We start from the raw sequence: 26,475 nt of genomic DNA, 5'->3' as shown, positions 1-26,475 counted from the left end.
AATAGAGGCACAATGAAACATGTACACAGTAAAATAATTCGTCTATATTAGCCAACAACAATACATTACAAACAGGTGCTTCGTTCAACAAAACAAAATTTGGCACAACGCAACTCATCGTAAGGCACTTCCTTCTCTATATTCACTAATATTGTCGCCAGGAACACAATTACGTATAAAGTATAAATTACATACAGTCAACATCAAACCCTTTCCTGGCTAATGTAACGTCTTCATGTCTTCATAAACTTTTCTAAGGCGAATTTCAGTCTGCATACTGAAATTCGCACCCCAGGAAAATGGTTTGTAACAATACATTTGAACATTTCCAACACATTCCGCGTAACATAAACATGTATATCGTATTTAAAAATAATATAAAAGAGTCTACAAAGGTTTAAATAAAACATTTCACAAGTACCTACTATGGACAACTAGAGCCGCGTGTCTTTTAAAAAGTAATCGATTTCATCAACATTCTGCAACTCTGTCCAGATATCATGCACACTTATTTCTTTTATTGCAGTGCATAAATCAGAGGTGGCTCTATTATCATCAGTACTTTCTATTTGATTTACTTTTCATGCAATCGTCAGTGACTAGTGGCATATAGCCATTACAATATTCGTTATAGAAAAAAAAATGTTTTTTGATCGCATCTATTCTTCACTGTACAATTATGCAAGATTCACACCAATGCAAGTATCAATGCGATGTGCAGAACAGGTACACTTTGCTAGACAACTTTTAGTCCTCACACAAGTCTTTATAAATATAAAATAGTGATATGCCGATACAAAAACTTATAAATCTACATCTAACAAAATATATTTAATTCCTGTACAAATAAAAATACTAAACGTTACTTGTCATTATTAACCGATTCTTTATAAACTAATACGACGTCCCACTGTTTTGGATGTGTTGCATAGTCGGAATCTTAACTCTAACAGTCAGACATCAAGAATAGTAGGAAGGTATCACAGAATACTGTGGGCACGTTTGTGTCGCTCTAACAACATTAAGCTTTCACTGGAAGACTTAATTTCTTTAACAAAATAATAAAAAACATATAAAACAATGAACGAGCACACTACAGGCGCAACAAACGCGCGCACAAACACCCACAACAGTGCGACGCGTATACATGAGCCTCGTGTCACTTCACTCGTGTCTCGTGTCTGTCACTCACTTGATGATCTGTTCCTGGCTGTCGCTGGGCGCGGACTTGGCGTTGTGGCAGCACGTGATCTGCGGGCTCTTCTCGCGCGCGTCCTGGCGCGGCTCCTCCGGACTCTCGTCCTTGCAGCAGCCCTGGCTGGGCTCGTGGACTATCACCGTCGTCTCCTTCTTACAACACTTCTCCTCAGGTGGCGGCTCTTGCTTCTTCTTACAGCAGCCTTGCCGCTCAGTGCGGAGTAGCTGGACATCTTCTACACTAGGACTATCTTCTTTCTCACTCTCGTGATGGCAGTGTGATGTGGAAGCCTGAATTTTCTTAGCTCTAGCTACCTTCGAGGGACATTTCTTCGCGCCGTAGAAGCAGGTGGCGTTCTGCTCGCTGGTGCTGCCCTCTTGTGAGGAAGCGGGGAAGTAATGTGAGGGCTGGATGCAGGTGCGAGTCTGGCAGATGAAGAAGTCGGACTCTGAACTCATCGAGGAGTCCAATAGAGGCGGAGTTGTGTTCTCAGCTGCGGGGGAAAATACGTAGGTGAGTAAATTGTCTAATGATTTATAATAGAAAATGGTTCGCAGCGAGTTTATAGCGAGGTCAAACAAGTTTTTATTTCAATTAAAGCTGTATCTAAAAACGAAACACATTTTTACATTTAAACATTGAAAACACGTGTAAAATAACAATTAAGAAATGAAAATAAAATGCAAGTACTTAATAGCCATAGTTTACATGACAAAAGACGTAAGGATTTTCCTGTGTTTAACTAAGATTTGCATAAGACAGTTCCATTATAAATTATAATATTAGGTAAATAAGTAGATAATTAATATTATTCTACCATTACAGTTGCTATTGAAAACATAATTTACACAACTGATCAAATGTTTTATGAAAATACAATTCAAATTGGGGTGGAAGCCAGTCTTGACAAACAGAAGTATATATTTTAGTTACTACAACTGTGTCAACTTAAGTAACCTTGGACAGTTAGTTAGTGTAAGTATTTCAATACAAGATATTTAACTTGTATTAAAACTACAGAGTCATGTTCTGTATTTACATAAGTGTCGCAACGTAAATGTCGCTCAGAAGATCATTCTTCAAAAATGAGTATCAAATGCAAAGTTTAAAGTAAAAAGCAGTGCTAAGTCAGGACTACAAAAATATCTTTGCTAAACAAACAAGTAAAGCTTGACATATTTGTAGTAAACGCAAATAATTCAGTAGGAACCTTCTACGATACTTCAATATAAAAAACGTGGAAGTTAAGATCAAAAAAAAAAACTAAAACACACCAACACACATAGAAAAAACTAAAATAAGGCTCTAATGGAGAATGATCTCCATAATGGTGGCAGTCACTACAAAACCAAAGTAAATAATAATTATACTACATCTGCACACATCTCTGAGACTTATAATTCAGTTCTCTACCAACACTTGCAGCCAACATTACGAAAGCACTCTAACTACCAACTTCGTTACCAATACAATCTATTCATAATAGGTAATCTGCTGGAAATAAATGTCCAGAGATGAACTAAGACCTTCCTCTTAAAAAACAAAATGAGGTTGCTGCTGCCAGTCTCACTGCTGGCTGGTCGCAGTTTGAAAACGAAACTAAAACGTTCTAATAATATTCCACAATACTACTCATGAATATGGGCCCTTGGCGTGGCTCGAAACTAGTCTAGTTATCTCGAAACAATTACGTGAGTAAGCCATTAATTAAACATAATTCTAGAGGCGTCTAGTTCAAACTACGTAACACAGAAGTGCACATTACATTAGTGCCTAGGTCTTTGGAACTCGTCGGGGGAGAGCGTGTGGTCGGTCTGCTGCAGCTCGACGGCGTCCATCTTCTTGCACAGTTTGCCCTCGCACACGTCCCAGCTACATTTCTCCGTGTTGCACCGATCTTGGGGGGGGAAGGGTTAGGGAGGGATATGTTAGTAGGTATGTAGCTACTTTTACTCACGTTAGCGTTAAAGAGGTGCTGTTGGTTAACTGGATGTATTCAGTCTTATTTTAGATTCGACTATTTTTTTTAAGTGGGGAAAATAATCCGCTGACTTCTCCGGGTGAGGCGAGAGGGAGTATCAGACTCTTACTGACTAAAAACCACCCCGTTCCTACTCCTGCTTTTTGAGTCGGAGCCCCGGTAAACCCGCTAGGTAGTCCGCAGCTTCGTTTAGATTCTACCTGACATAAATATTTGACTCATGGCTTCAAGACATTTTTTTTTTAAAGGAGAATGGCAGAATTCGTACAGCATACTTTTTTTGGTGTTCCCTGATAAAATTTGTACCACTTATTGAGGCAACTAAACCATTCATTTTTCTGTAAAAATAATATTTTTAGAAGCTGGGGTTTAGCAAATATATCAATTAAAAGATTTTAGTAACGAAACGTAATATAATGAAACAAAACGTAGAAGACATGTTTAGTTAGTTGCCATTAATAAAATATCAGAAAGCACGAAATGATAAATAAATATTTTGAAATAGAAATAACAGTAAATATAATTAACCAATTACAGGTTATACTTTAGAATATATAATTAATGCATATATATGCATAGAATCTTTATATTTATAGGAATTATTTTTGCCATCAATATTTTTTTTTGTTATGGCAATTATTTATTGACAGGTTTGTAAAATCCCTAATCTGTCAAAGTCTGTTTTTCGCCGTTGTTTTGTTTTGGATTGTAGTTTGTAACTTCATCTAAAAAATTTAGCAATTATCTGGCCATTTTTACGTTGAGTTGAGCAACTGCTTCTCCGTTCTCTATCTGTTGATACTACTTTCGCGAAAGGACGCTTTATTATTTGTGTTGTGTGTACGTGTTTTATTGAAAATGACGAGTTTGCAATGCATCAATTGCAATGTTCGCTTGTCCCGAAGAAGAAGACACGCTTTATCCAATGACGGTGAAGATATCGTCAACACTATTCGTCTGTGGACATATCTTAGAGATGTAAGTAGTTTCCACATAACATTGTGTGCACGAATGGGCCATAGTTACGAACTTCAATAACTTTTACGTGTGATATCACACTAAATAAACACATAAGTAATCGGTAACATGTATTATTTACTTGCCTTACTTGGTTTGCATAACACTGTTATAATTTATTAGTACCTATTATTTTGATTAATGGTGAGCCATACTCAAAATCATTTAATTATTTCTAGATTACACCAGATGACCATGTTTACCATGAATGCTGGCAGCTAGCTAGTCATTCATGTTCTTCTGATAATATGCCGAGAAGACACATAGGCCATCAGTGTTTGTGTTGTATGTGGACAACCCATACTAAGAATGCAACAATGCAGAATTTTGATTGAAGAAGAACAAAGAACGGCGTACACAATTGCTACTTGGTTCTAACCACGACAGGTATAAATAACATGTATTATAACTTTTATCAATTCGGTATTTTATTTATTTGAAATAAACTAAGAAATAAAACAATGTAAATATTTTCCACTAATAGCATGTATGTTTAAATGAAAGCTTTTCTTTATTTATATTATTTATTTTAGCTTCATCCTGAAGATAAAGCTTGTGTGCGGTGTTGGTTAAGAGTGAGAACTAAGGATACTTCACTAAATGAAGATATTCAATCCGTTCAACCTAATCAGCAGAAAAGTGATAATTCTGAACTGATGTGTGCTGCATGTGGTCAAAGTCTTACTCCCAACAACACTGCTTGTTTGTTGGAACACCAGCAGGTATATAATAGTATGAAATAACATATTTATAGTAATTAGCTTCTAAAAACGCAATGCAAAGAGCAATTACAATTTTATGTTGCTAAATGTAAGACACTAATGATGTTGGCTCTACTAACAACAAAAGGGTCTTTCCATTCTCTACTCCAGTGAACAATAAATATATTTAGTATTTTTGGAAAGGTCTTCAGTAAAAACCAATCCTTGTGTGTCAAGATTTATTCTCTAGCCTGGTCATGTTTTGTGCAATTTATATCTATCATATCTAAATGCTTAATTTTGAATTACATGAATGTTATTTATTTACAGACACCTTCCATGAATGAAGTTTGTGAAGTTTGCTGGGGCCAAGTATGCAATTTGAGCTTCTATGTTCCAGATGGTCTATGTTGCTTCAAGCTAAAATAAAGTCCTGCCACTCTTCTCCTAGAACTTATTTTGTTTTCATAGTTGCAGAAACAAATATGAATAGCTGGGACACAATCAAAAGTGATTGCTGTAATTGTATTGTAGGTTTAAGAACAGTGGGATGCTGCTCACATGTTATGAGCATTCTTTGGTATTTGAGTTATGCTTGCCATGAGAGTATGAGCCGACCTGCCCCTTTCTTGGATGAAGTAATATTAAGAACCAATCAAGTAATTATAAGAAAATAAAGTAAATGAAATTCCTACAAAAACTAAGTTGTTTTATTTACCTACGCTCAAAACTCCATCAGCACTTAATCATTATCAAACTATTGTAGACCGCTGCTGGACATAGGTCACTCCTTAAGCACCCTACTGAATGGGTAAATTCTCATGTCAATTTATCAACTTCCTACATTCTTTTTCACTTAAACAATGTTTATGTCCTTAGTGCTTACACGTGATAAAGAACAAAGGGTAATGTTGGGACCACCTCTCAATAGTAATGAGACACCCTTCTATAGATAAATATTCTCAAACTGAATAAACTTACTAAAGTACTACAATTAGTCGGGTTTCGGAGTTATACTAGGTAAGTACCTTTTTTATGCAATAAGTTGGTAAACGAGCAGACGGATCATCTGATGGTAAGCAATCGCCGCCGCCCATGTACACCAGAGGCGTTAGAAGTGCATTGCCGGCCTTTTGGGGGTTCGGAATTTAAGGGTTGTTAGGGAAGGGGTAATTGCGCCTCCGGGAACCTCACTCACTCAACGAAATACAACGCCAACGCGAAACAAACTCTAGACAATGATGATAGTAGCTTACTTTATTATAAGATAAATGTTCCATAAGTCATTTCTTATCTTCCTACTTTTTCTCCTTCCGAAACACGAAGGAGACTTGCTATGATGGTCACCCATCCACACAAAAAAGTCGGCAAGGGTTGCTTAACCTTGGCGATTGATATTATTAACAACAAGCTTCTCTACTAGCCCATACCTACTATATGTATTTTCTACCTTATAAATAATATGAAAATCTTGTAAAATATCCATATTTACAGAATATTTCCATTGACCATAGACAAACCTAACCTCAAACATAAAACTGGTTATATCTCTTATCTCCCAGCTTCTAAAAATCTGAGAATTTTTATAGGGCTTTCCAATCATGTTTACTACCAATTAAACCCAAAAACATTCGGGAACACGAAAATTTTTTGCTGTACGAAACTCCCATACAACCCTGCCATTCTCCTTTCCCTATTAGACGATGGTTTATCGGCTTATTCGATAAAAATCTACATTTATTCTGCACTGTCGCTATTATATCTTTGCAATCAGAGCCTTTTTAAAAATAAAGTTACCTGTAAACCCCATTAAGCCCCTAACAAAGGCAGAACGAATGTTAGTAAGGCAGAAATAATTGTGCGGCCCAGTACAAAACACGTACTACGACCACTAACTGCTACTTAGCGTAAACAGTGTATTGTGAAGATATAGAGAAATTGTTAGTAAAACAACTCGTGCCGTGCGACCCTCTAATAACATTTAATTGTATTAGTCACGACGATTATTATGTCATTATACAACGCCCACTATGTATTGATAGCAAACTATTGACACGATGGATGCTTTGATCGCTAACTGTAATATAATAATTATGTCTGTCTGTAATATAAACAAAGCTCTTTTTAATGCAACTTGAACGCAAGTAGGAGGCGTCGCCAACGTGGGCCAATTAATTGACTTTTTTGATGGGGGGGAATAATCCAATGATATCTCCCGCATTGGGCGAAGCGAGAGGGAGTGTCAGACTCACTGACAAAAAACCAACACGTTCTTTCTCCATGCTGGAGCCGAAGCCCCGGTAAATCCGCTAGGTAGTCCGCAGTAATTGACCTATGATAAGTTCACTTTTAATCATTCAGCCCAATTTCCGTCCACTGCTGGACATAGGCCTTCCTAATAGAATATGTACTACAATTGCTTGCTACAACGTTGTCAGCCTGTTAAAAAGTGTTATATAATAAAGGCTCCAATCACACCGGTTTTTCCTATTCGACAGTGAATGGTAGGCAACTAATTTAGTCCCAAGTTGGAGACAATTTCCTTATTGCTATAAATAACCCGCTCACTACTTTGTACTGTGATTGGTTATAGTTTAAAAACCGAACAATACTTTTCCTTATTCAATTGGGCCTCGACCTCAGTACCGCTAGGAAAACGAAGCAATAGCTAGAGTTTTTGTAAAACAGTTAATACTAATCTTGATTGATTAATTGACAGCACTCATAAAAAGATTAGTATAATTTTTATTATAATTTATGTTAGATACCCAAAACCACAAAGGGCCGATTTTTCCAAAGCCAGTTAAATTTTATCGGAGAAATAACTTTGAAATAACAATTCTTCTATACCAAAAACTCTCAGAAATTATCTGTTGATAAAAAAATCTACCATAAGGATTTGTTTCACAATTTCTGCTTAGCCGCTATGTATCAGATGTCTTTGAATTAAGAACGTAATTTGTATGCATTATCTGTCACATAAGTTTATCAGGCTCTTATATGAAGGTAGTGAAACAGGCGCTAAATGTCATAAAAAATAGAAATCAGCTTATAAGTACAGAACCCATGAATATTATTTCTAACTGACAAAACATAACACAGCTATGAAGCACACGAAAGCACAGACGGACAAAGGAATGTAATAAAGTGACGTATATCCCACCCAAAACATAAATGTGAAAGGATGCCAAGTTCGATAATATTGGAATGCTTCGCCTATAAAAGAAGTGAGATCTAAATAAGTACCAAGTTCCATACACAGACCTCAGTTAAAAATGATATAACAAGTTGGCAAGTTTTCACACACTTTGTTATAAACCTACTTAACGCAATGAGTCAAGTATATAATTTTCTATTAAAACTTGCCAAGTTATATCATTTTTAACTGAGGTCTGTGTATGGAACTTGGTACTTATTTAGATCTCACTTCTTTTATAGGCGAAGCATTCCAATATTATCGAACTTGGCACATTTATGTTTTGGGTGGGATTTCATTTATTTTTGTAAGGTTTATTTTCTTTTTTTCTTATTTTACTTTACTTTGACTAAATACAAACCTTCGTAACGAATTTTAGGTCGGTACGACCATTGGAAGATATAGATATTTTTTTTGTTTTAGTTCCTTAGGGGTATGAATTTACACCTTCATTATTTTTAAAACCGACTCACACTTGGCCATTTTCAGATTTTTTCCTTTACCTTGACCTAAAGACCTACCTCCATGCCAAATTTCAAGTCAATACGACTATTGGAAGTGGTCTAGGTTTTTGATGAGTGAGTGAGTGAGTCAGTCAGTGAGTGTATAGTAAAAATAGCGATTTTCTGACGTCAATATCTCAAGATCTACAATAGGTACATTAATGAAATTTTGTATTTTAGATAAGTAAGTAGATCTCGATAGATACTAGAAATTTCATATGCGTAGATAAAATAGATTTTGAGTTATAGGTGGGTCGAACTTGGCCCGAAATGGTTCGTGTAATATAACCCACGGCCGGTGTGTCGGTTTTTTTGCTCGAACTTGGCGGACACACTGCCGTGTGTCTAGATGTTATTGTGCTCACCTGTGTCGTCGCACTCCGGCGTGCAGATGACCACCCGCTTTCTGCTGAAGCACTGCATCTGCAGCCGCGTCAACTTCGTGCCGAACAGGAAGTAGCCTGGACATGAGGGAGTTATAGTCAGAATTGGCTAAATGTAAACAAGGCAAATGATAAGGTATCAAGGATTGGTCGTAAAGATATGGCTTTGAAAAGTATCTAAAGTTTAGGTTGTGTGAGCTGTTAGATTTCAAGATTGTCTATAATGAAGATAATCGGCATAACTAGGTCGAGGTTCACCCCTATTACATACACTTGACGGAGAACGGAGCAACTCTTTGTGTGATCCACAAATTATTGTTTCGGGTCTGGATGTCATGTGTATGTGAACTTGTATGTTTGTAAACGCACCCAAGACACGGGAGAAAATCCGAGAGTAGGGTAACGTTTGAATAAGTTACCTCACAATGTTCAAAATAAACCCATGCTCTTAATGTACTTCAAATGGACCACGATAGACATCTTAAATAACCTGCTAAACTGCTACTTAATGGTTTATTAAAACAAAACTTAGGGTAAAGAAACACAGGAACATACCGAGCATCATCCCGAAGACCACGGCGAGTAGCAGATGCACATTGTAGACCATCACCGCCAACATGAGCAGGTAGCCCACCACGTTATGTACCAGGAACACCACTGACTGATACGTGTTCACTAACGCGCTGTAAACAGACAGAGTATTAAGTTATATTCGTTTTTAAACCTCCCTGTGCCTAACTAACAAAGTTGAGTTGATTTATTTATATTGGTTTGCATCTGTCATTTGCCTTCTATTACAGTTTCTTTTTTGGTTTCCAGACTAGCCGTAAGTCGTAACTACGCTAAACTGTCGACAATGTAGATATTGAGATTCATTAATTCAGAATCGACTGCTTAATATCGCCACGGAACACAGGAGTTTTGCGTCCTAATTTCAACTTAATATTATAAAAGCGAAAATAAGTTTTGTTTACGAAACACCTGAAAACTTACCGTACTCTAAGTGACGCCCATCGGCTGACCTGCCCGGAGCTGGCGTTCCGGCTGGTTGTCGGCTCCATGCTGCCCTGCTCCCTGCAACCAAACACCACATCTATAAACGAATAGCGAGCCTGCTTGCTGACCATAATCCTTCCATTTTAATTAGTGTCCCATAACTCGGACTGGGTGAGCTATCGTTGTGGGAATTGTCGATATGACGTATCCTATATGTGTATCGAGAAAGGGTGTCTAACAAAGTTTATAAGTCTTTTATCGTTACTAAAAATTTGATAGTTAACATATAGTTTTACAGGTAAGTTATACCGTATTGTATACTAACCATTGTGGAAATGTATCTCGAGATATTAATAATGAATCCAAGAAATGTTCAAGTCTTAGTGTATATTGACGACGTGGAAAACACGATTAAGTAATAGTTTTTATGGCGTTATTGTTATTAACGATGTCGAAGTCAAAAATGTAATCAACTCTCACTTTGCGTCGCTTATAACATTTGTCAGTTTGTACTGGGTGTCTGTGAATTCGTCGTATTCCTCTCGTTCGGTGATAATACAACTAATCCTACAAAAAGCCCTGATCCTTGAGTTGGATGCGGTTTTCACGAATATTCATTTTTGGTTGCTAAAATTTTCCCGAATGTGTTTCAAAAACATTCAATAAATAACAAAATACTGGTTGGATTTTAGTATTTTAGTTTTAATCAGTTGCCAATACATCAGTTATCATTTATAAATTAATAATAGCAGAAATATTTCGTTTTAAAATAGCAAGTAATTTGGTATCAAATTTAGTTTAGTGTCACTAATTTGGTCGATAGAAAATTGGATTTATTTCAAAAATCAAAAATATAAAAATAAGCGTATAAACTATTTAGAAATAACTTCTATGTCGTTTATTAGCTACGACTAGGTTCATAAAATTGTTTACAACATTCTCAAAAAAATTAATTAATTAGATAAGTAGAGTATAAAAAGAATAATATCAATTTAATAAAACATTTAGTTTGCAAAGAAAATGCTCTAACGGAGTATAGATAATTCTATGCCGATACGTTACACGACTATCGGTTCATGTTATTGTTTTAATTTCGAAAAAATTAAATAAATAGTAAAAAGGTTTGAAAAAAATTATCGATATAATTAAACTTTTAGTACTGAAAATGCCCGAACGGAGTTAAATAAATAATCCAAGTTGTCTTTATCCTCGATAGATGGCGTTGGGCATGCGAAATAGATCGCGCTATGGTTTCGCCCTTCACATTCAACGGTTGGGTACCGATGTTTCCAAGCGCTGCGGTACAGTATTCTATAGAGCACTAAAGTGTATTATCAGTCGTATTCGATTAAACTCATAATCCTGCTGTTTCTATATTCTAAATTTTTCAATGATCCTAGTCAATCCTTAATAAGTTTATCTGTTGGGTTCTGTCCATTTTTGTTGGTTAAACTATTTAACGTAGAGCCCAGTTTGATATCGATTATTAATGATACCCATCCAAACATTTGAATCAAAACCGTATCCTGACTTTTTTGGGGCTAATAATGGATATTGTGATAGTTTGTCTAGCGCACTATCGAACTACTGTGCGGCAATGGTAGGATGTCTTGGTTAATTGTTATAAATTGGCAATTCGATACTACATGACTACATGGCATGCAAATAACCAGAACCTAACGCCGGTCCATTTTTACATATCCCTTGTTTACAAGACGGAATGAGGCCGTGTATCGAAATTCTTCTCCGAGCTCATTATTTGAAGATTGACGAAATAAGACGCATAATAGTCCAAGATGACCATCATAGAGATAAGAAAGCGTATCGGGCATGTATTTGTCATATGTGGTTCACTTAGAACCAAAAATTTGCCGGAATTAAGATATTCCACGCGAACGATTGTCGCTTTTCTCTTTAGCTAGTCTGACTTATCATCAATTAATAAATAAATTTTTGAGAATGTTGTAAATAATTATATGTTTCTAGGTTGAACTGGGACTGAACTAAGGAAGTTTTTTTAAAGTTTAGGATTAGTGACGTATATTTTTGTTTCGAAAAAATCCAGTTTTCTGATTGATTAGTGACTACGAAACAACATTATCGATCAATAAAACGTGTAGTTAACCCATATACTTTTACAGGTAAATTATACCGTTTTTATACTCCATTAAATATATCGCAAGATATTGAAAATAATGCCATTTCCAAGAAATTTTCAAGTACATTAGTGTATATTTACGACGTGGAAAACACGATTAAGTAATTGTTTTTATGGCGATTATCAAATTAACGATAGCTCGATAGTCATGCTCAATCAACTCTCACTTATGCGTCGCTTATAACATCTACAGTTATATATAACCATCACTTTGGAATTAACACTGTATTTTGTAACTGATAAGGTGCATATTTGTTTACATATAAAGTAACTTATATAGTACACGGAAAACTGAAACTTTTTTTAACAATCTGATAACGGCGTTTCCTTTTACCGTAGCATTGTTATTGTTATAATAATTCCGAATCTTTAGATATTTAAATATTGTCTCCTTGAAGCAATAAAAATAGTCACATTCGAAGACGAGTAGTGCAAAATTTAGCTCTTTTGGAAAGGGATACTTCAGTATGATCGTAAGTTTAGCTCCCGCCCCTTTATTACATAACGGACACATTAATATACTTAAAGTAGGCTAAGTAAAGCTAAAAAGTAGGAGAATCTACTCTACGAAGAGGTCTACCCACTAGAAGAATAACGGTTTTTTTTTTGAAACACGAGCCATTACGAATGTTTTGCCGGCTTTTGGGGGTTGGGAATTTAAGAGTTGTTGTTCAGGAAATCGGGGATTGGGAAGATTGGAAAGGGGGGAATTGGGCCTCTGAATTGGGTTACCGGCACATCACGTTAAGTAAGTATAATTGACGCCGAAAGGACGTCTTACTTATTGTAAAGGAAAACCATAGCTATATTGTCCTCATGAACGTCTTACGTACGAGACCAAGGGCCCTAACACACGTGGGAAGAATTTAATGTGTGCTCCACGCTCGAAGGTCGATTACATTAGAAAACACTTTATGATAAAATATTTAATTGTTACACATTGTCAAGGCTCTGTCCCAGTTTCGCCTTTCACTACAGATACAATTTATTTATGTCCGTTTAATGGTAAATCGGTATGCCGGTTACGTACGATCGTATCCGGTTAAGAAAAATACAAGATTTTGTAGTAGTTTAGTAACATGTAGTAAGTTTCCTACTTCTGCTCGAAAAGCAACAGGGTGGTTTTTAGTCAGTAAAAGTCTCGCCTCGCCCAAGGCGGAAGAAATCGTTGGATTTCCTCTAATTATGATGATGATTTATGTCGGGATCCAAGACTTATTCCCTGAGACGCGCCGGACTTTAGGTTCCATTGTTTTATGGTTGTATCTACTGTAGATTCTGGCTTACAGAAGTTGCAGCGATTTGGGACAATGTAGCAGGCTTGTCCCAATATAGAAGAAAGATCTCTATTTTAAGTATTTTTACAAAAAACCGCTTGAATACTCATAAATTAATATTTATTTATTTATTTTATTCACGCTGTAAATAGGGTAATTAAATACAAGCCCAAGATAACAACAGCGAGTGTTGATTACCCGCGCCAATTGTGTACATCACAATGTAAATAAAATGTAGCTAATAAATATTGATGCTTTTCTAAACGCAGTCACATTTGTTATCTGTGTAATGTTACAATGCTACATATGTGTTACACAAATAAATGTTTCTCTCTTTAGTGGGAGAATTTAATTATTACTTCAAATTCCCTAAAGTTTGCAAACAACATATTTATTATTCGTTTGGGTCTTGGTCCTATTGCCAGGATCTAAGCCAAGGCCTTGTATTTATCAGTTGCGTTTGCACAACCGAGAAAGTTATTAAGTATTGGAAATTTTGGATGTTTCAATAAATGTAAGAGACTTGCTACCTTTTAAGAAATATTGTGTATTTAAAACTCACTTACTATCTAAACTCTACTACTTATTATTTGAGTGGGTACACTAGGTACATAGTTGACAACATATACTGCCTCCAGTTTAATATAAAACTGTTCAGATAAGAGCACAATGCGTATTCAACTATATTTTTTCTATAAAACAATGAGAATGACACTGTCGCTAATAATGACTGAATTTGTTTTGCATATTTGGAGCACATTGTTCAAGTAGTCCATTCAGAGCTATTAATTCAATACTAATCCATACTGTCGCCTTTAACACTTTCTTGCTAAAATTGATACACATAAAATGATTTTTGAAACAGTTTAACAACACCACCTCCGAGGTACTGTTTACGATTCCCAGATCGGACAAAGTGTAAAAAAAATGTGTAACCTTTGCCTTATACCTATTAGGAATCTTGAATTTAGGTATTCCAATCATTATCACAAGAAATTCCCAGCTTAATAAACTTGTCACAGATGAGTAACATGTTCATTAAACAAGTTTTATGAATGAGCTAACTTACCTATCACACAAGAGGTTCCGCCTCTCGTCCGACCTGTATGGGTAAAGCTTTTTGTGGGCTGCACGCTGCACCTTCGCCAAATATACCTGCAATACAAACACTTCTGTAAAGAAGAACCATGAGGTAGAACATTTGCATAATATTTACAAATTTTTTCTTACATTTATCGATAGAAAAACTAGTAGCAGATACAATTTTTGGGGTAATGAAGCCCGAACCTTATTTAGGGTCATATTTTTTATTAGTTGTCTAGAAGTCCTAAGGCTTATGTTTCTAACTAAACTGGTATTAGTGCAATACGCAAATAGGTTGAGTTAAACGTCGACGTGCCTCGAAGATTAGTATTGTTTGCAGTCATTAGAGACTTCTCGCCTTCGCAACATGTAAGAATAGTTAACGCAAAAGTTTTATCTAAGTAACTAAGGTATGTCATTAAATTGGTCATTGCTCTTCAACATTAAAGGACTGATTTTACAATCATTCAATATTATGCTATATAAGTATCCAAATAAAGCTCAAAATCATCAAAGAATCGGTTGGTAGTTTTCCTTTGCGCACGGTTGCCAGTGACTTATATTATTTTCTTGTTTAGGGTCGTGTGCAAAACGTGCGGTATATAAGATAAGAGAAAATAGTTCGGAGGACGTTTGCACACAGCACTACATCGAGCCAGCTTCGGGGAGATAGCGGATTGATTTCTAGCGAGAAAACGAAGCGAATACTATTTACTTAAACCTCTTTTTACTTAGGAAACATCTATCTGTCTTTCAAATAAATAACGTTGAGTAATATTAGATAGTTTAATAACTTTGACAGACAATATTCTAAACTCTACTTCTAAAACTTAAGATAAATATGTGCCACATCATAAAGTACCTAAGAACTTATTAGGTAAGTAGGTATAATTAATTATGTGTAGATAACACCGAAGTGCTACCAGCACTACATTGTCTTGTAAACGAGACGAGTGCACACATAATGTATTTATTTATGGACTTGGCTGGCTGTTGAGTGTCGTCGAATGCTATCGACAATTAGGTACCTACAGTACTTAGTTATTCTTTGTTTATTGCCCGTTCTTATACTTCATTATGTATATTCATTCATTGCTATTGGACGCCCGTGTAGCATGCCCTTTGCATTATCAGTGCAAGAATATCGGCTAGTTACCAGTCACGATTGTTGCCTTGGGCAGTTTCTCTTGCAGTATGAGCGGGTCTATTGGAACGGCGATATAGATATAATTTTTAACTAGTCTGAGACAGGTAGACAACAAGTAGAAAAGGATATACATGGAGCCTAATTTCAAATTGATTAAAATCTGGGACATAAAATGCTTGCTGTCTAATGAAACCTAAGTATTCTTACCTTGGACCCCTCGAAAAGCAGTGCCACGAAGAACAGTACTATCCAGGTGATGGCGAAGGACCAGCGCGAGGATATGTTCAGCCCGGAGAACATGAACTCCCCGAGGTCGTAGCCGAACCATAGCCACATGTGCATCATCCTGCCGGCTCCACAGGACCTGAGGGAATATCAGGCCAAATATGTACTATGTATCAAAGCCTGACTCATGGCAAATGCAAAAAATATCCTTAAAGTTCAAGTAACTATAAATTGTTCTTTGTTAAAGGGCGATGACTGTGTGTATGAGCTACTATGACTTTTATGTACCAAACCTTAAATAAAAAAGGATAACATCCTATACTATTAATCACACTCAAACAAATTATTTACATAACAATATTGCTAATCTGCTGGAAAATAGTTGTTCCATAACTAACTAATTCGTCCCAGTTAAGTCCATGCCCGCATTGTTTCAAAGTGCCTACAATAAAACGGCCATGGCCAATCCCTTCACTGTAACAAAGCGAAGAAATTCTCAAGCTGTTACAGTAGTTACATAGATTACACGAGTAGAGAATAAATTAACACAAAATTACGCGACAATACCAGGAGATTCTTTTAGGGAAAAATCATACAATGTTTTCTCCGCCTTAATCCCAGGGGATAGCAGTCTGTAATGTGCATTATTAGTTATCGGTAATACCTACAAGTGAACATTTCAGAATGTATCGAACCCAAAAAGCCCTTAGGTTGATCCGCCCCTGTTACCCAGTCCTCGTCCTATAAAACCCTGATAAATACACAAGTTTCGCTTTAAAATTCATCTGGCGTGTAGAAGTTACTTAAAGACTGTAAATGTGAAAAATCAAATACACTGTACTCAGAATATCAATTGATGATTGTTACATGTACACAATAGCTTTATGGCTTGAGTTTGTCAGTTTGTCTTTGATAGAATTAAATAATCAAAGTTTTAAAAACCGCTTGTGTAAGTTGCTGCGCGTGAGTGACATAAAGCGATTTACATTCGCGAGAATGCGGCTGAGCAGGTGAAAGTGAAAAGTTGTCGTATTTAATTTAAAGGGCAGCGTGGATGTTAATCATTTAAGTTGCAACTAATTATAATACACGATGGCTAAGTTCTGGGCACTCAGGTAGAAAAAGGCAATCAAAGTTTGCACACGGATAAGAACGGATAGAAAATTTGATACGCCGTGACCCGCCAGTCACGATCACTTGATTTGTAAGGGGACAGAGAGGAGCCATCACTTTTCGGAAAGAGGCCACACAATTATAGACTCCTGCTACCCAAAACTTGTAAGGTAAGAGAATCTAGGGACTAGGGAGTCCAATTTAAGGCTATGTAGAGTGCATTACGATAACACCAACTTTTCACACAACAGCGAAAGTTACAAGTGCGAAAACAGTATTGTTTTGAACAATGCCCTTGGAGTTGGACTTAAAATGGGAGGATGCGGTGTTACCTCATAATCATAATCGTTCAGAGGCATAATCCATTTCTTTTGTTTATTGTGTTTGCGGATTTATTATTAATTTATCAAAATGTTAATCAATAAATCCGTGATTAACATTTTTGTTGATATAATTGATATTAAACCTGGAAAGGATTAGTTTATACATATTTTCAATAACATGTTTAGTCTTCTATCTAGAACACAATCGAAACTGTAACTCAAAATACCTAATTAATTAAGTCATAATGGAGAATGTTAATATTACGTAAATTAAAAAAATACCTACACATTCTTATATTTAAATAGCTTTAAAACATTATTAAGTGATAACCTACTACTTAGTTATAAGTATTAAAAAATAAAATATATGAGACGTTGTACTATGACGTCACAGTACAACGTTAATTTTGTATGAGAAATACAAGCCATCAAACCTTAGATGCATATAATTTGGTCAGTTTTGATTGTACGACAAAACTAAGTATACAGATCAATTCGTTACATCGAGGGCTTCATAGTTACACACATGTTTAAAAACGTTAACATTCTCCATTGTGAAAATTGTGCAGATATTCCGTACACGAGGCATATCTATCATTCAGGGACCAAAACTCTGGGCCATCAGCCATCACAGATCAGTCTTCCCGCCTATAAATAAAACTGCTTCCTTCCATTAAGCACCCATGACACGTACGTCTGGGGGAGATGAGATTGACCAATTTTCAAAGCAATTTTTATATTCTGACGTCACCATTCACTGCCCATTGAAATTATTATCCTAGATAATAAATAATCTGATCCGGAGCTGCGGACTACCTAGCGGGTTTACCGGGGCTTCGGGTCGAAAAGCAGGAGAAGGAACGGGGTGGTTTTTAGTCAGTAAGAGTCTGACACTCCTTTCGCCTTGCCCAAGGCGGGAGAAGTCATTGGATGATTTTCCCCCCTCAAAAAAAAAAAAAAAGATAATAAATAATAATAAACAGAAAGTAAAGTCTTCTTTTATATACACATATTCTGATTGCGCTTAATTGTTGCTTTCATAAGGAGCAAAAGCATAAAAAAGTGCAATGAAAACTCAACTTTAGGCGAAGTTTGTTTTCCAACATCACGCATACTTTAACCAATCGCAGTAAATACTAGGGCATTATGTATGAAAATGTGAGTATTTCCTTATCAGCTACGGCCGGCGTATAATTCGATAATCATGTACAAAGTTCCAGTCAATGAACTGTGTGTATCGATCGAACTCTCGCTTGATTGATACCCGTTACAATTTTAATTATGTAAACGTACTTGGATTTTTTAGTGCAGATCTTAGATATAATATTATCTGTAGTTGTACTAAACACATTCATAAATTTTAAATAAAGAAACATCGCGGCGCTAGGTTATGGTTTTTTTTTTGTCGGCCAACATAAAAACTTTTTAGTCTTATAGCTCTTAAGCTCTTGACCCTTTTTATAACCACTCAAAATAAAAATAAACTTACAGCATAAATGGAAATCAAGGTATCATGATGAAAGTCACAGCACTGTTATTGCACAATCACCAAAATAACTGTCCACCGATTCCTGCTCTAATTAAACAAGGGCTAGTCTACAAGTGTCACCGGCGGCCATAACTACTGACTGTTGAACTACTGTTATTGTAAACACCTTCGAACAATGGTGTTAATTATAAAACATGTGTGCTCGAAATTATTTTTCGCCAAACCGCATTGTGATTAGGCGATCTGTCATCTGTAGTGTGACTATGATTCTGGCCTTGTTAGAGATTTTACGGGTTATAATGAATGAAATATGAAGTTTTGTATCATTTTTGTATGGAGTCACACAACACAGCTATTTTTGATTACATTGATTGTTTTTTTTTATTTGGATAGTAATTTAGGCTTTACGTGTTCTCTATAAGTAATAGTAATTAATTTACAGGTAAATTAATTACACCATTTTCTAGGTCTATTTAATGTGATAAGATATTTTATGTTACCTTACCCTAGTTTTCGTTGCAATTATCTCAAACAGTTGTGTAATCGTTGTTCTACTTCCAAAAACTTATCATTTCTCATAATATATCATCTTAGTTGAGACATAAAAAGCAAAGTTGGGTTGTCATGTAAGTCGTCGTATACTGGATATTTTTTTTTACTGCTGGTCTTGTGACAAAGTTAATATTTAATAACGCATAAGCGTCATGAAATTGTACGAGTTATATCCAAATCATGGTCGCCGTACGAGTGACTCAATGATAGTTGTGCATATAAATAATAGGGCGAATCGAACCATGTTTTGATAATCTATTAAGCGTGGTCCGTTTGTTCTAACTACTCATTCATTTAGTTGTCTTGTGTAACGCCAAATTATAATGGCATCTATTGCACAATCAAGTAGGGACTACTTAACGGGGCTACGGCTCGAAAAGCAGGAGTAGGCACGGGGTGGTTTTTAGTCAGTAACAGTCTGACACTCCCTCTCGCCTCACCCAAGGAAGAAGCCAATGCATAACTTTCCGCTTCAAAAAAAATTTGTTATAACTAGTTTCGATTAACTTTCTCTTACTATTGGAAAATGAGTCCAAAGGTTGAGGATCCCTCAGGAACAGATTTTTTAAAGGCTGCCGTTTGGCATAGGTATCCTGCGTCTGTTTACTTAACGGATCAATGCGCAATGTTACGACATCGCTACCTATAGGAAGTATAAGTGAATATTTACATACGATACGTAGTAAGAAAAGATTCAGAAAAAAAAAACACTTCCTACAATTTGCCTGCTGTAGTACATTAGATTAGGTACGGAAATTAAACGTTTACCCACTCTCACATTCAAGGTAATAATTTATTAAAATGACAGAGGACAGACATCCTATAGAATAGAGGTCGCCAGCATGACTGAAGCACGGGGTCGTAATAATTTTAGAATGATTCAGTCTGATTTTTAACGTAAAGGTAGGTACTTGCTGGTACCTTTAGTCTCTTTGTTTCTCGTTAGTCACGTTAGTAATATTAAGCCAAGACCCCTTCTAATTAGGGTCAAACCTATTCACCAATCACCGGACACAATTACAAACTAGGTAGACAGATATCAAGCAGTCTGTAGTTATTTGGTCAAGGTAAAAGTTTATTCATTAGTTAATTAAGTACTTCAAACTTTTATTACACTTTGCGCTGAACTAATTTCGACTCGAAACCCCCAAGTTGAATATCCTCAAATCACAAACAAACTGGTTATGCACTAAGAAGGTAAATATTGTATTTTATTTCGTCTTGACATTTAAAGAAACAAGTTTAGATACAGGTAAAAACAGGGATTTATCCAAAATATGACGTGGATACTTGTTCTCGGACTGAGGACCGATTCTGCAAAGGTTCTTTATGAGGCCACTCGAGCTATCTTGGCAAAGTACCTACGACCCTGGTACTTTTCAGACTTGCGTCTGATTTCAGACACAGTGGTTTAATTTATTCATATCTTAATGTGTGTTTCTCTCGAAACTTTCTGCCTCGCACAACAAAACTATGGAATGAGCTGTCGTCAGTAAGTATTTTCGAACCGATACGACCTTCAAACCTTCAAGAAAAGAGCGTATTCCTTTTTAAAAGGCTGGCAATGCACCTGTTACTCCTCTGGTGTTGCGGGTGTCCAATGTCCATGGGCGGCGCTAATCGCTTACCATCAGGTGATCCGTCTGCTCAATGATTTTTGTACTTCGTAATGCGGTATGGAATTAAATTAAAGAACGAAGCAGTTAGGGGAAGGTAGGGTAATGGAGAACGGCGGGTAATTGGGAACACGTTGATAAGTCCCACTTCCCCTCCCCGTATCCCGTCTCGCGGCTATTCGAGGTATGCTTCTCCCACACCTAAGTGCGCAAGCGACAGTGGGAGCTGGAGGATGCACGCATCTTGACACGGTGAGTCAAAATGTTTTTATTGCATTTTTATTATAAATTTTGTGTTATCATACATTATTAGATGCAAATGTCATATTTTTGAGTACTATGACACCATATTTCGTAAGTTTATTTCATGGATAATCCGTTTTAAAATTGTACGTGTTATGGGATTCACTTAAAACGCTAGCGAAGGTCGCGACCATTTTTATTCAAATTGTCGACTGCGGGTAATTAGGAACGGTGGGTGGCGGGTAATTGGGAATGTTCCTATTTACAATTTGTTTTTATATTTTTATTACAATACAATTTTTTTTAGATGAGGCGAGACGTTGATGCAGTCAGACTGAACCAGACACCACCAGTTCAAATATCAGATTCACATGGCCATGATAAAGCTTTAGGCACATGTGCAATGCACTTCCATAGAGACCAGCAAAGGTTACGTGTGTGATTATGTGTACCTTTTCTAATTAAAATATTTTTTCCGTTACAAGCAGACAGATAAATAATGTTTAAGTTTTAATAAAAGTTGATTGCTTTTTTAAGATAAAATACTGCTTTTTTTGCCTTTTAAGTTTAATGTTCCCAATTCCCCCACCTTCCCCTACCTGTGGGTAGGTGTAGGTATTGTGGGTAGGTAATACACAAGTTACGTACCTGCGTATTTATTCAATTTTCCCGAAACCTTGATAGTATTTGTCTTCATACGTGTTACAAGTGTTCAATTTAAGTATTTACTTAGCTGAAGCTGTGTTTGTCGAAATAAGCTGAATTACAGAAGATAATATTTTCCTACAGGTGTGAGCTACAATGACGTATGAAAATGTATAAATTAAAAAATATGTAAATTGGTTGAAAGTTATTTCGGTATATCCGAAGGACGAATATAATGGTGTTATTATACTAAACAACATGAAGTCTTTTAGGGGTGGGGTAAGCAGATTACAGAACTAGAGTCTGAATTGTGCGATGCCCATAGGATTATATCTTGCTCACAGAAAGAAGAGTAAAATGTATCCATTAAGTAGTACTTTTTTCATTTAAGATTCCATGCTTCTACTGAATGTTTCAAAACAGATAGTAGAAAAGCCAAACTAGTTTAACTGTGGGACTTTTTAAGTGTCCGAGAGCCATGCTTCGGCATGGCGAATGGGCGTGAAATGGTTGTGTTTCGGGTATCTGTTGCTCATTTACTGGCTTATACCATAAAATATATATATATAGCAAGTTTCAAATACCGAACTACAGTATTAAAAACTTACTTGGTATTCTAACCCGAGAACAATCCACCAAAGTAATTGTTTTAAGCCAATAGTCAGTATTGGTGCTACCAATAAAATTGTAATTGTCTGTGTATGTACAAATTTCACACACACACTTATACAGGACATTAAACAATACTTGTATGATTTGATTACCTTTCTACGACAGCACTTACATTAGTTTTATCAGTAAATGAAAATAACACTTAATAAGCAAGCTGAACACTTCATTATAAATTGAACAATGATTAAGTACCTAGGTACCTAGTATGTAAACTAATTTATTTTCTAATAACTAGGTAACTATGTTATTCTTATCAGCTTCATGTACAATTGTACAGTGTTAAACTTGCAGGTGATTTTATATCACAATATAAAAAGTTCATAACTGAGAACTAGGTGGTAAGAAGTAAATCTTCCTTTAGCTTTAAGTGGATGGTATGACAAAAGGGGAAGGCAAATCATGTGGTAGGTCAGCAGCGGCCTATGTGGCAGTTAATATGTTAACATGACTTAACTCATGAAGTTATGTATTACAAATGTTAAAAAGTCACTTATAAAGTTCTTTTGACTTGCATAGTTTTGATATAATATGCTCAAAACAAATTATCGTTACTCAAGAACATTTTGAGACAAGACATTGAAAGAAAGGTGTAAAGCATGTAGCATATTACAGTATTGAACATTAATCACCTAGAATATATATAAATATTTTAGAATTTATGGCCATATCTTCATTAAATATCATTAGTAAATTAAGCTTGTTAAGATATCGACAGATAACATACTTTTACAATTGTTTACGATAACTGATAATTGTATTATTATTATAGTGTACTCTATGTACTTGTGTATAAGCAGAGTCATTGTAATGTTTCCAATCACAGTTAAGTACTTAATGAACTACAAGAAATTTTATGTAAATAGATGGTCTTATTAGATTTGGTCTTAGGACCCGAAAGACTGATCAAACATAGATGCAAAGATAAGATATAGAAAATAGATTTCTAATGAATACACTGATGAAAAGAGTGAGTTATACAGGCATGAAATTAAATTATCATAACTTCTACCTTTAAGTGTTTAATTCAAGATAAATTAAATTGTCGGTCTTCTTTTTCGAATTCAATGAAAGCAAATGAACGTGGTTAATTAATAAGGGCTACAAATTAATCTACTATCTTTCTTTCTCACCAATCTAAAATGATAAATGTAACCTAAAGAGCTATTCACAAGTTTTCTCTAATTATCAAATTAATGCCTTTATAAATATTACATAAACCAATTTCGAAATATTATTAGTATGAAGGCTGTTCCCATTTTTATTAAGTAACATTGTACTCACCTTTATGGAAGAGAATGTATTTCTATCTAGGACTCTTCAAGTCCCCACGATCCATGAATTTGTTTACCAACTGTATCCAAGATATCACACGGAACGTCCATCGTTATCACACATTTTATTGATAAATTAGAAAGTAAATAATTATAACAAACACCTGATAAAATTTAACCACTCTTTTTAAAACGTTACACTGATATTCTCTTAGAAATGATTTGTTCCAAATGTTACAGTCAATTTATATTCTTAAATGTTTAATCAAGTGAACGTACATTACAAGTGAATTTATATCCGCATAATTTTGCACACAAATTAAATCGTCAACTACATTCAGCAAAATACCAAAATTATTTCAAGACTGTCGAAATGTCAACATTGTCAACTGCTGTCAAGTGCCATCTGATATTTTTGTAGTAACTGTCAATATTTGCGACGATTACTAGCCATACCTACTTTATTATATTTTGTCTAATTTCGCCAATAAAAAATAAGACCCTTATTAAAAAAAAATTAAATACTTATTCAATGTGGTTATTTTGATACAATAATAAAATCCTCAATTAAACTACGATTGAAACTAAACGAAACCAGTTATAATTTGGTACTGTCAAGTGTCACAATGACAAGTGACAATGACAAATAACTATAACATGTTATGACGAGTTCTTGCTGTTCTTATTGTTTATTGTGTTTTTTCCAAGATAATTTCGATATTGACGATTCAAAACTTATTTCAACTTATGTAATTTCATCTAAATAATAACAATTTGCAGTAAATCGTTTTCAAAAGGATATCCAATTCAAACAAAAATCATGGAAGTCGGCCACCAGAAACCGAAGAAGAGACCAACAAAAATTGAGGAGATGAGTAAGGAACAAATACGTCAGGCTATTCTGAAGAAACGTGAGTGCAATGCAAGAGCACAACAGATTGTCGAGAGCCTCTTAGAACAGAGTGTTACGGAAGCGTACTTGCTGCAATGCCTGCCAGACATTAACCAGGCTCATTTCGAAGATATCTTTGAAGAACGATCAATTATCCAGTTGTGTGGCTATCCAATTTGCCCAAAGACATTGTCCAAGAAAGATATACCCAAACAGAAGTACAGGATATCATTGAAAACTAACAAGGTGTATGATATCACAGCCAGGAAGAACTTTTGCAGCAACTCATGTTACAATGCTGCTATGCATGTCAAGAAACAGATGTTGACCAGCCCACTGTGGTTCAGGGAGTATGAGATTATTCCAACATTCCACCTCTTGAAGGTAGATGCAGTGGGTTCTATGGGAGAGGAAGTGGATGTAACACTAATTGAAAGAGTCAAAATCTCTGACAAGAAATCATTCACTTCAATCAATGATTTCACTAATGCAAGTCTAAATGAAATGGCTCCTTCAACTGATGAACAGAACAATGAAGAAACAAGTACACAGAAGCAGCTGGACGGCCATGACAGTAACTATCAGAGTGATGTAATCAAAGCTATTGCTTCCATAAATGAAGGAATTGAAAATATTGACCTAAATGGTGATGACAACAAGGATACATCTAACACTTCAAATGTTAATGCAAATTCTGAAGAGATAAAAGAAAACAAACCTCCTACACAAGCAGAAGAAAAAGTTAACAATAATACATCTAAAATTGAAGAAGAGAAACCTACTAAGAAAATTGTTAAACCTAAAACAAATCCATTAAACATTGTTGGTGAAATTATAGAAAAACCTGAAAGAAAAATTGACCCAATATTAACAACTCCTGTTACTACTGCAATAGAAAAGGAAAACAAACCCAGTAAGAAGGTGCCACAGAAAAAGCAACCTTTAGTAACAGCACTAACTATTGAAGTTGAAAAATGTTTGGGTGAATGGTTCACACTGGACACTCTCCTGCTGTTATTTGGAGAAGAAAAAGTTAGAGAAATGGTTGCAGATAAAGGAGATTGTATAAGGGAATATCTGAATAACTATGCTAAAGGAATATTCTACAATTCTAATGTTTATGACCAATACCAAGCACTATGTAAGAAGCTCAACATGCTGGAGTTGGAAGATAGGAAGTTTGATAACCAGACTCTGAAGAGAGAGACCAAGCCTCTGCCAGATTACACAATGCTGCAGGAAGAGAGTAAGAAAATGCAATTAAAAGTGAAAGCTTTCTTCTCTGGAGAGTTGGAAGTGCCAGAACCAGTGGCTGAGGAACCCATCCAGTCTTCAGAAGCAGTAGATGACGAAAACACAACAAACTTGCCTTTAGTAGACAAGAATTCACAGAATGCTTTGCGCAGAAGAATAGTTTGTCAACATTTGAACAAAGCATTGCCTGACATCCTCCGGTCTCTTGGTCTACTCAGTCTTTCTATAAGTTCTGATATTCGTTTGTTAGTGAATACTTTTAATTTGAAGGCAAATAACATAATGTTCAAGCCTATACAGTGGACACTGATAGCCATTATATTTATAAAGCTTTTGTCTCTTCGGGATAAGAGACTGGAGCATTTGTTGGAGCAGCCGACTGCATACCAGCACATGCAGTTGTTATTGCTTAGTTATAAACAAGATGGTGGTTACTTAGATAGACTTATATGTTGGCTTACTGATGTAGATAGGCTATTAGATACGAGTGATACACAATTGACTATAGAATAAATGTTGATACTTAATTTATGATACTTG

General features: G+C 35.7%; 2 protein-coding genes across 3 annotated transcripts; one reads left to right on the top strand and one right to left on the bottom strand.

Moving 5' to 3' along the window:
* Positions 1-26: 26 nt before the first annotated feature.
* LOC118262296 (uncharacterized) lies at positions 27-24,170 on the bottom strand. Of its 2 annotated transcripts, none has more exons than XM_050697394.1 (7): positions 23,800-24,170; positions 15,848-16,004; positions 14,480-14,565; positions 9,973-10,053; positions 9,535-9,662; positions 8,962-9,057; positions 27-1,691 (listed from the first exon to the last, which is right to left on the bottom strand). In XM_050697394.1, the coding sequence occupies exons 2-7, from the start codon at positions 15,983-15,985 to the stop codon at positions 1,189-1,191; spliced, it is 1,032 nt and encodes a 343-aa protein (XP_050553351.1). In that variant the 5' UTR covers positions 15,986-16,004; positions 23,800-24,170; the 3' UTR covers positions 27-1,188. The 2 variants fall into 2 exon arrangements, with proteins under 2 accessions (XP_050553351.1, XP_050553350.1); XM_050697393.1 differs by lacking the exon at positions 23,800-24,170 and adding an exon at positions 18,791-18,925.
* Positions 24,171-24,411: 241 nt separating this feature from the next.
* LOC118262983 (putative RNA polymerase II subunit B1 CTD phosphatase RPAP2) lies at positions 24,412-26,471 on the top strand. Its single transcript, XM_035574704.2, has one exon. The coding sequence runs from the start codon at positions 24,610-24,612 to the stop codon at positions 26,446-26,448; it is 1,839 nt and encodes a 612-aa protein (XP_035430597.2). The 5' UTR covers positions 24,412-24,609; the 3' UTR covers positions 26,449-26,471.
* Positions 26,472-26,475: the final 4 nt, after the last annotated feature.

The sequence above is a fragment of the Spodoptera frugiperda genome, chromosome 12 (genome assembly GCF_023101765.2).
Source record: "Spodoptera frugiperda isolate SF20-4 chromosome 12, AGI-APGP_CSIRO_Sfru_2.0, whole genome shotgun sequence".
Classification (NCBI taxonomy): domain Eukaryota; kingdom Metazoa; phylum Arthropoda; class Insecta; order Lepidoptera; family Noctuidae; genus Spodoptera; species Spodoptera frugiperda.
The sequence above is the reverse complement of the archived record's forward strand: the minus strand, read 5'-3'. Positions and strand labels throughout refer to the sequence as shown.